The sequence below is a fragment of the Bison bison genome, unplaced genomic scaffold, assembly GCF_000754665.1.
Source record: "Bison bison bison isolate TAMUID 2011002044 unplaced genomic scaffold, Bison_UMD1.0 scf7180017864473, whole genome shotgun sequence".
Taxonomy (NCBI): domain Eukaryota; kingdom Metazoa; phylum Chordata; class Mammalia; order Artiodactyla; family Bovidae; genus Bison; species Bison bison.
The window spans coordinates 17,855,358-17,866,299 of NW_011495034.1; the positions used below are offsets into that span (position 1 = coordinate 17,855,358).

Sequence of the window (10,942 nt, forward strand, 5' to 3'; positions counted from 1 at the left end):
GACAGGGATAGAGGTTATTGCCACGTATCTACCATCCCTCTTCCCTTTCACAGATGAGACACCAGAGTGATGAATGTCTTGATGGACTGGTGAGGGCCTGGGACTAAACTCCCAGCCTTTACATTCATAGTCAATGTTCCTTCACAGATGCGGAGATCGGGGGTGGGGGGTGGGGGTGAGGGGTGGTGAGAGTGGAATCCAAGCCAGCAGATTACTTCATCTCTCATTCCCAAAATGCCTGCCCAAGGGCAGAACCTTCAATGGGAGCAGTCCCGGGAAACACCACACTAACCTCATGCAAGAAAAGACAGGTCCCCTCCTGGGGCATGGGGTCTGTACAGGGGACATGGAAAACTAGCACCGCAGGTGGCCGGGGTGGCTGGCGACCGCAGCGGGACCAAGAGACGCGATGAGGTCTGAGGGAGTGGGCAGGAGAGGCCTGACCTGAGGCTCATTTGTAAGATGGAATGTCCATGGTAACACAGAGGGAGTGGGTCAAAGGGGCTGGGCGTTCAGTAAATAATTGTTCATGGGGGCTGGCATGGTGTCTAAGGGACCCTCTAACCAGCCAACAGCAGAGGGACATTTTTTGTCCTGGGACATTGGAGTGAGCTGGGGAGGCCACGTGTTCTGTCCACAGTAGGTCACAAATGGTCAAGGGTGGCCCCCAGGAGCTGGGAGAAGACCCACCCAGATGACCTTGCCTCCTTGCTCCAATCATCCCAGCTTGGGCCAGGCCCTTGGGTGAGGGTGAGTGTGAGGATGGGGGACCCCGGGCCGCTGAGTTGAATGACTGGACAGACGCAGGCAGGAGGGGAGCTCACACTGGCACCAGGACGTACGAGTTACTGCCACAGCTCCGGGGGACATAGCAGATCCCTTCCACCACATCCCCCACCATCTTGTGAGGGCAGCTCTGCAGTCTCTGGTAGGCAAACATGGCCACCCCCAGGCAGAAGAGGAGACCGAGGAAGGCCAACAGCCCTACGGCCTGCCTTCGCGTGGCCACCTGGGAGTCGGGGACAGACGTCATAAGGATGCCCAGACTCCGGGGGCCTGCGGTGGTAAGAATGGGTTCCTTGGCCTTGGGGAGCTCCTCAGTCTCAGGGCCCCAGCTGCCCAAGGCCAGTGCATCCATGCTGGGGGTCCCTTCAGAGGCTACAGTGACCTCGAAGATGCTGGACACGGTGGCCGACCCCAGGAAGGCATCCGTGTGAGCTGAAGAGGGACTCATTTCTTTGGACCCTAGAGAGTTCTTTGAAGAGTCCTGTACCTTGATTCCCACAGTTAGGCTTCCAGGCCCACTGCTGTCCTCTAAGACAGCGTAGGAAAGAGTCGGGGCCGGGGTGGAGGGGTCCGGGGTGGAGGGGACCAGGGTGGAGGTGGCCTCAGAGGCTTTCCCCTCAGTCCAGAGGCCTGCCTCAGGTTGGTCGGCAGCAGAACTCTGCCAAGACGTGGCGGTGGTGAAGGCAGCCTCGTTGAAAAGCTCAATTTTCTGAGTCCCTCCATCTGGAGCTTTTGAAGTGGAGGAGGACCTGGTCCCCATGGAACCAGCCACTCCTGGCGAAGTCCACAAGGCACTCTCTGCCCCCAGACTACTGCTTTCGCCTGTGAAGTTCACCTCTGAGGCAGCAGACCGGTACATCTCCCTGGCGCCCAGGGTGGTCCTGGGCTCGCCCTCACTGATTTGCCTCTCAAATGTGGCACTCGTTTGAGACACAGAAGCCTTGTGGTCTAGGTGCTTCATGGCTTTCTGGACCCATTCCTCCTTTGGGTCAGCACAGAATGATTTACCCTTCACAGTCTTCAGGCTGCAAGGAAGGAAGACAAGAGAGCCAGTGATGCTTAGATGCCACGTGGAGTAGGAGCATCACACAAAATCTCTGCAGGTGAGCTGACCTGGCTGGAAATCAAGTCCCCACCACTTACTAGCTGTGAGCTGTGAGCTTCTTACCCAAGGCAGCTCAGCTCACAGAACTTCTGTGTTCTCACCTGAGAACTGGAAAGAGAGTCCTGTCTTCTGCAGGGTGACCAACCATCCCAGAAAAACTGGGACTGAAGGGGTCTTTTTGTGACAATTCCGGCAAACCAGGACAAGTTGGTCACCTGCTTCTGTGTTATTGTAAAAAATGAAAAGGATGTGAAGCACCTGGTTCAGAGTGTGTGCATGAAAACTCAGTCGCTCAGCCGTGTCCAGCTCTGTGCAGCCCCATGGACTGATATGCACCAGGCTCCTCTGTCCATGGAATTTCCCAGGCAAGCATACTGGAGTGGGTTGCCATTTCCTACTCCAGGGGATCTTCCTGACCAGAAAGACAATAAAAATGTAAGTCATAACGTCATGAACGTGAAGATGGGGGCTCTTCGCTGTGAGTTTTATGATTGGGAGATATCCCAGGTGTTCTCTGCCACGAGGTGTGTGACTGGCAAGCTTGGTGGTGGAAAAGACTCAATGTCATAACCTCCTCTTCCTCCTCTCCTTCAGTTGAAGGCTGCCCTCTGGACCTCTCTCCTCTCCTAGAGTGTATCCTCAGGCTACAAGGGCCCCTAGGGTGCTACAACTCTCTATATGGTGGCCCTGATGGGGCCCTGAAAGTGAAATGTGAGTGAAAGTGTTAGATGCTCAGTCATGTCTGACTCTTTGCGACCCCATGCACTGTAGCCCACCAGGCTCCTCTGTCCATGGAATTCTCCAGGGAAGAATACTGGGGTGGGTTCCATTCCTTTCTCTAGGGGATCTTCCCAACCCAGGGATCAAACCCAGGTCTCCTGGATTGCAGGCAGATTCTTTACCATCTGAGCCATCAGGGAAGCTCAAAGAATACTGGAGTGGGTGGTCATTCCTTCCTTCAGGACCCTGAGTTCCATCCAAATCTTGAGCTTCCTTTGAAGCCTGCATGTGGCTTAGTACCAAGACTACAGCTCAGAACTGGCTGGGACCCCTGCTCCACACCTTGGCCTGTGCTGGAAATTTTGTCTGGTTAAACTTCATACCCTTTCTGCAAGATGGCTACTATATACATCCCCATTTTACAGATTAGAAAACTGAGGCTTAGAGGGGTAATAAAAATGTGCCTGTCTCCAATATGCTAGGAAGCCAGAGAGGTCCAGAAAGCGAGCATGACCCTGAAGGACCCACAGGCACAGTGCTGTCCCAGTGCTGTCATCCCCTCTCTGGAGCATCCCACTTCCCCTTTGCCTACAAAAGAGAAGCAAACATATAGGGTGGCGTGGGGGAAGTGAGGTTTGACAGATGAGCAGAGAGGTCAGGCTGTAGTGCACTTGCCCTCTTAGTAATCAGTGGGAGGAAGTACAATTTTCTTTAGCTGGGCTAAAGAAAGCCTGCTTTAGCTTGGGAAACAGGCTTCGAACAGGCTGTTTCCTGTTGCCAGGAGTCAGGGTCTGGCTGAGACTGCTTTAGGACCCAAAGGTCAGTCCTGGGGAAAGGCCTGAGGGCTGGGCGACTGGGCAGTACCCAAGAGGGACCCCAAATGAGCAAGCAGCCAAGATGGCCAGGAGTCCTAACACCCACAGGTGAAGCCGGCTTGGCTTGACCCCTCCTGGAAGTCTGAAGTCTGGGAGGGATTCTGTTTCCTTATCTGTTCAATGGTGATTATAACCTTGGCCTCTCTTATTGTTAGCAGCTTCCAGGCACACTGCCAAGAGCTTTCATTCTCCTCAAAACTACCCATTTTAACAGATAAGGAAACCAGAGCCCAGAGGGTAGATAAGATCACAGGGACCACCCAGACTGTAAGCGGTAAAGGCAGCATTCACACCAGATCTGCTGGCATCTAGAGCCTGCACTTTCAGAACATCATGCTTTTCCTCTCCCATGAAACCCAGCAGGTTCCAGTGCTGCATAAAACACCCTTTGGCCCAGTAGGAATTACCACCCCGGATGGCTTCTCCAGGCTATTCAGGAATGTCACGGCTCATGTTTGCTCAGGGCACGGATATTAAGGTCAGCGAGGAGGCCAGCGGGTCAGGAGCAAGAGGAACACTTGCCGAAAGCCCTTGGCCAGGAGCCCAGTTTGGGGTGACAGGATGTGGACATGGATTAGCAGAGACCAGGGGCTGAAAGGAATACAGAGGCTGAGAGGGCAGTACCTACATGACAGCTCCATCATTGCAGGACTCCCGATTTCGTTGGTAGCCGACTAGACGAGACTCGGGAATCTTCTGGGTCATTTTGTTGCAGAAGAGGTTACACTTGTTCACACCGTGTTGCTGCCCTAACCCCACAGAGGCCCCCAGTCAGCGGGACTGTCTGTGGACATCTGGCTTCCCAGCCCCATGCCAGTTTGTCCCAGACGCACCCTCCTAGCCAGAACCAATGCCCCACACCCTTGACCTCAGCCCTCTGTCCCCGGCCAAACTTCTCTAGGCCTCAGTTTCCCTACCTGTAAAATAGGGACAGCAGTAGAATCTACTTCACAGGTTTGTTGTAAGGATGGAGGAAAATGAATTCTTATAAAGCTCTTATTGTCTGGCACATCTTATTTAATTTTAAAATTCAGTTGCTGGAGTGGGTTCACCAGGGGAGAGGAGTCTGAAACTGACAAGGATCTACCTGAGGTTACACAGCCAGCAAGTGACAGAACAGGCTCTCCTGCCAGGCCTGGCTCCCGGCCCATCTGGACCCGAAACCCTGCCATTCCCCGCACCGTGCTCTTACTCTAGTAAATCACCTGCTCAACTCTCACCCCGTCGCATCGGGATCCCATCCCTCCATCTCAGCCTGATCCATTTCCGCAGCCTCTGAGACACCCCTAGATCTCTGTCCATTCACATCCCATGTGTATTCCCTGTATACATCACGGTCACCGGCACCTACCGTAATGACACATATATATGCCCAACAACAACAACAAAAAACCACATAAAGGCATACATGCCACCAGGCCGAAGTAGCAGGTAACAAAAAATTTAAATATAAAACGATAACCACCTTCTAAGCAGCGTGCTGAGTAGACAATCCTTTGTTCTGCCGTTAAGAGTCAGGATGAGGGTTTCCCTGGTGGCTCAGTGGTAAAGAATCCACCTGCCAAAGCAGGAGTCACGGGTTCAATCCCTGATCTGGAAAGATCCCAGATACTGTGGAGCAACTAAGCCCGTGCAGTAAAACTATTGAGCCTATGCTCTATAGCTGGGGAGCCACAACTACAGAGTCTGAGTGCCCTCTGGCCTGTGCTCAGCGATAAGAGAAGCCACCGAAATGAGAAGCCTGAGCACCATAACGAGAGAGTAGCCCCTGATCGCCTCAACTAGAGAAAGCAGAGTGCAGCAAAGAAGACCCAGCACAGCCAAAAAGTGAATACAGAAATAAATAGTCTATAAAAAGAGCCAGGATGAATTAGGAAGCAGCTCCTGAGAGGAACCAAATGGGCCATTTGGATTCCCAAGACAAGCTGGGGCAGCAGGAGTAGGGAGGAGGGATAGAAATGGGGTTGTGCATGGGGTGGGGGCAGAATGGGATAGGAGGGGCCTTAAGATGGCTGGGTCCCACGTGGAGCCAGACAGAAAGCCCAGGACAGAATGACGGTGACTCAACAGACAGCTGAGAACCCAGATATTTTATATAAACATTCAATGTGGTTTGCACTGCATCTCTACCTTCCCCTAAAATCTCCAGCAAAATCTACTCTGCTTGGTATAAGTTCAAGAGGGGCAGGCCAAAAAATGAAGAGCTTGAGTTTCCGATCAGAGTCAAGGTCATTTGCAGCCAAAGCAAGACCTCAGAGGGTTTTGAAAAATCTAGAGGTTAGGACTTCCAGGGCAGTGGAGCCAAAAGAACAAACTTATTTTATTTCTGCAGAGCTTGGGAGGTCCCCAGTGATCCCCGGGGTTCCACCAGAACACACATTGCTCTTGCACAAATACTTAATGCACGAGGACACAGAAACCAAATATGCTCTGCCTTCCCAAATACAGGCATGCACGCACACCTTCTAAAATCTGCCGCCTCTTCTCTCATCACACCCCCTGCCTCAGCCCACCCTGCCTTGTGGGGAGTAGGGGGAGTCAGGGCTTGCAAGGTCAGGGCCAGGCCATCAGGGGGCATCACTAGTAGCCCCCCGAGGTGGGCAGGGGGGCTCCCCGCGGCTGGTCCCTGAGTCACCAGCTGCCCTTTCTCTCTGAGGAACCAGGATATGAAAGTTTCCTTGCCTTGTCACCCTACTTTCCCCACAGCAGGACCTCAAAATGACTCAGCAGCAGCCTCCCCCGGTCCTGCTGAGCAGAGTCAAGAGTCAGTCCTCTGGACTGGAGTGGCAGGTGACTTCCGGGGGGAATCCCCAGAAAAATGGTGCCCCTGATGACCTGGAGCCAGGGGGAGGCTGCCCAGTGGGCAGGAGGGACAAACTAGGGAAGCTCAGTGCCCTCTTCTGACTCTGCATCCACTATGCCCACTTCTAGGGCTTAATGAGCCACAAAGGCAGCCTGTCTCACAGTCCCCACCCTCTACCATGGTGCCTGATGGCCTTGGCCAGGTTCTCTTCTCGCTTTTGCCTGGGAAGGTGGTGTAACTAACCAAGCGGGCTTTCCTTCTAGGAACTGAAGTTTTCTTTTCTGTAACTGGGGATAATGTCTCAACCAGCCAGTCATCTATTAACTCTCGTGTGAATGCAGGAGGACAGGGACCTTGAATGTCTTGGTGTCACAGTGTTTCTCATCATCAAGCTTAAGGTGGATATAAATATTCATTGAATGAAATAATGTCTCAGTCTACTTACCCCTCCAGCCACCTGCCTACCTGTCTATCCATCCATCCATTTATCTGCCCCCTCTTGTCAATCTGCTACCCATTCCCTGCCACCCACCTGGCTACCTCCCACCCAGCCCTACTCACTCCAGTCCATCAATCTACCCGTGCCCCACTCACCTACCTACCACCTGTCTACCTAGGCACCCTCCACCCCCTTCATCTACCCATCCCTCCATCTCTCTCCAGCCCACTCACATATCCTTCATCCATCCATCCACTCCCTGATTTGGCCAACATCTGTTTGAGTTACTTTTGAGTATCTACAAAGACCGAGGCCCTCTTGTCCTTAACTCTGAACTCCTTCTCCCAGAGGTGCTGATGCTGAGCTCAGAGAGAGTACCTCAATCCCAATAAATGCTATCAGATCACCGTGTTCACTTGGTCAACCAACAAATGCTGACTTGCCTCTGACCAGGCCCTGTGAGGAGCAGAGGGATGAAGAAGGCCCATCTCAGCCTCAGAAGTCTCTCAACCTGGTGGACGGCTAAGAGAGAACCACAGAGTATCAGAACTTTCCTTAGTAGACCACCTGTGGTGTATTGGACACTAGGCTCAGCCCACACACATCTGTTGTCATTAATTCCTGCAAAAAGATTACTTTTATCCTCATTTTAAAGATGTGGAAGCTGAGAATCAGAGAGCTTTAATGACTTGCCCAAGGCCACACAGCTGGCAGATGTGGCAGGTCAGGTTTTCCTCCCAGCCCTTAAGACAATCCACTATTCTGCTGCTGCTGCTAAGTCGCTTCAGTCGTGCCCGACTCTGTGCGGCCCCATAGACGGCAGCCCACCAGGCTCCCCCATCCCTGGGATTCTCCAGGCAAGAACACTGGAGTGGGTTGCCATTTCCTTCTCCAATATCCACTATTCTAGGCTGCCTTAAACGCCAAGAAAAAACACCATGTTCCAGAACAGACCTCAGAGAAGCTGCGGTTTACATGAGGGAGAGACCACCTGCAACTGCAAGTGATCATGGAGGTTTCTTGGAGGAAGTGTACATTAGGCTGGAGCTCAAGGACTGTTCGGAGGGTTATAGGCAGGAAAAGATGGGAATGTTCTGGGTCTCTGGGAGAGCTTGAGCCATTGCTCAGCTGTGTGTCTCAGACGAGTCACTCAGGTTCTCAGAGCCTCCCATCCCTATAAAATGGACGTGATAATAACTGCTTCATGGGATGGTTATGAGAATAAAGCTTTTAAAATATCTGGACCCTTAGAGCAGAGTTTTCTCAACAGCAAACACCACTGACATTTTGGACCCCGTGATTCTTTGCTGGGGAGGCTGTTCCACGTCCTGTAGGATGCTTGGCATCACCCGTGGCCTCGATGCACTAGGTGCCTGAGTACCTCCCAACCAAAACGTAACAACCAAAAATGTGGCCAGAAATTGCCAAATGTCTCCTTGGGGGCCAACTCCAGCACTGAGGACCACTGCCCTGGAGATACCCACATGATTCTTTCCCCTGCCCCACTCAATGCCCCCTTCTCCCCTGACTCCCTACATAAAATCTCAACATCTTCCACACCACCCTTCGATCCCTGTTTTTTTTTTTAATCACAGCATTTTTTTTTCCTTCTAACAGACCAAATCCTTTACTAATTCATTTTGAGTATTACCTGTCTTTTCCAGTTGATATTCAGCAACCCCAAGAGCTGGGATCACTGGCAATTTTATTCACTGATGTGGCCTCAGCACCTAGAATTGTACCTGGCACATAGTAGGGGCTTATCTACCAAATGAATCAACAAAATGCACAAGGAAACCACTTTGTACATGTAAAATCCCAACCAACAGGAAATAGAGGAATTTTTAATTTAGATTCGACCCAGGCCTGGATCTGACACTCTCAATTTATCCTCCTCTGCCTTTCCCACCCACCCCTACTGCTAATCAGGGGGGGCAGATGACAGCAGCTTAATTCAGGTTTTTTTTTTCCCTCTTTCTTGTCAGAGCTTGAGTGGGAGTGAATGCGTCAGTGCTCAGGGAGGAAAATTCTCTGTTCTGACTTGTATCTGCAGGTTTGTTATATAAAGCAGAGGCGCCTCCTGCCTGACACAGCCCCGCAAACCCACATTTGGGAACTGACGCAGCCACCCTGCACCAGCCAGGGCGGTAGCCACAAAGTCCCCAGCTCCCCCTCTCTCTCTGCCTCTCCGGCTTGTGGTCCAGTCCCTAAGTCCTGTAGGGGCTCCCAGGGGGTCTCTCTGAGCCACACATGTCAGCATGGCTAAGAATTTTCAAGATGAACCTAGCCAAATGCCCAGTTGTAAAACGGGAGAGACGGAGCCTCAGAAAGGTCAGAATAATGGGAATATCTCCCAGAAAAACCAGTGGCCAAGATTAGGGTGGGCCCCTGACGGTTTTGAAGCCTCAAGCTGCCGGATAGAGCTTCCAGAGTGCCCCCCACCCAGGATCCCTCCTCCATCCTAGCAGAGAAGAAACCCACCCCCCAACCCAGCTTAGTAGAAGCGATCCTCCTCTTTCTCCCACTTGCTAAGTGTCCTCAGCCTCACCACGCACATATAGGCAATAGCTATATTTAAAGGTGCAGCAGCTGGGACCAAAGAAGGCAATACTGTACTCAGGGTCACAGCTATGGCCAAGCAACCTCCTTCACCTGACTCCTCATCTTCCAGTCCTCACTGTCCCCATACACCTCAGGGCTCAGAAGTTCAAGCCCAGGAAGCAGGAAGGTCAGCAGCGCTTGGCCAGCACCATCTCCACTCACCTGCTCTCTGCCCCACCAGTGGCTTTTCCCCAAACAGAGGGACTTGGGGGACAGTGCGCTCCATAGAGGTGTCCTGGAAACCAGAGACTGGTGCTCATTTTCCCAGACTGGCTGTGTGCCCTAAGGCAGCCTCCCGCCCTCTCTGAGCCTCAATCTGCCAGATGGCCTGGGTATTACCAGAGGATAGGGCTGGCTCAAATAGCTCTTGAAGGCAGTGAGATCCACAGAAGCGGGTGCGTGCATCCACGCTCCCTCCTGCACCCACTCTTACCCTCTCCTGTCGTACTTGCTGGCTGTGCATCTTCAGGTCAGTTTCTCAACCTCTTTGGGCCTCCATCTTACTCATGTTGGGTGGGATCGATACATCATACCCTCCCAGGTCCCAGGCTCCAGAAAGCAAGTGACTGGAGGTGAAAACATTTTCTAAACTGTGCTTTGGAGGAGAAAGACAGTACCCTGAGGGGGGAGTTGGGGTGGGGACAGACATGGGCAGAGGGATTGGGGGCTAGACCAGAGGCACAGTGATGAGCCCAATTCATGAGCTGCAATGACCTTGACCTCCACTGGTCCTGGGTCCCTTCTCCTGGAGAGGCCTCGAAATTGGGCAGGAGAAAGTCCCAACTGTGGCCTGGGCTGGGGCCAAGCCAAGACTATGGGAATCAGGACCGAGGGTTACATATTAACCCCGGAAAGGGAGATGAGCCCACGGTCTCCCAGGGCTCCATCCGAGTGCCCACCGAGAGGCTCCTCAGGCTTCCCACCACCCCCACTCTCCCGGCACCCCACACCTGGATCGTCTGCTGCCCACACCACCTCCCTGCACTGCCAAGTGGTCACCACCTTGCTCACTGGGCCAGGCAGGGACAGTCTCTGGTTAGAGTAAATTTTTCCAGCCCATGGGCAGACCACACAACCAGAGAGGTGTCGAGCCGCATCCCCCTCCTACCCCCGCACCCAGCTCCTACCTCCCCCACCCGGCATATATGTCAAGAAGGGGCAGCCAGGGATCTCAGCCTTACCCGGGAAGGCTCTGGGGGTCCTGTTGTCAGGCTTGAGGGGCAGAAGTGGGGCTAAGGGTTCCCCTTACCCGGCTCATGGCTGAGTCCACCCCACTTACCGGCTAGCAGCGCAACCAAATGGCAGAGGACAGCCAAGCAGAGCGGCCGCGAGAGAGGCGGAAGACCCATGGCCGGGGCGGGTGGGGGTCCAGGGGCTCCAGGCAGGCGGCAGGGGCCCTTGTCGAAGCTCAGCGCTGGTCCCCTGGCCGCCTGTGCTCTGCTGCGATTTATAATGGGGCTCCTCTGCCTCCGCCTCCGCCTCCAGCCCCCGCAGGCAGCAGGCAGGCTGTGGGAGGGGAGAGGAAGGGAGCGTGTGCAGCAACTGGATTCCTCAGGATGTTGCCAAGGAACCGAGAGAGCAGCTCCCTGGCTCTGGGTGAGCGGCTCGTGGCG

General features: G+C 53.4%; 1 protein-coding gene across 2 annotated transcripts; it reads right to left on the reverse strand.

Moving 5' to 3' along the window:
• Positions 1–6: 6 nt before the first annotated feature.
• CX3CL1 (chemokine (C-X3-C motif) ligand 1) lies at positions 7–10,942 on the reverse strand. Of its 2 annotated transcripts, XM_010861892.1 has the most exons (3): positions 10,609–10,942; positions 4,115–4,235; positions 7–1,811 (listed from the first exon to the last, which is right to left on the reverse strand). In XM_010861892.1, the coding sequence occupies exons 1-3, from the start codon at positions 10,676–10,678 to the stop codon at positions 821–823; spliced, it is 1,182 nt and encodes a 393-aa protein (XP_010860194.1). In that variant the 5' UTR covers positions 10,679–10,942; the 3' UTR covers positions 7–820. The 2 variants fall into 2 exon arrangements, with proteins under 2 accessions (XP_010860194.1, XP_010860195.1); XM_010861893.1 differs by lacking the exon at positions 10,609–10,942 and having other exon boundaries at positions 4,111–4,218.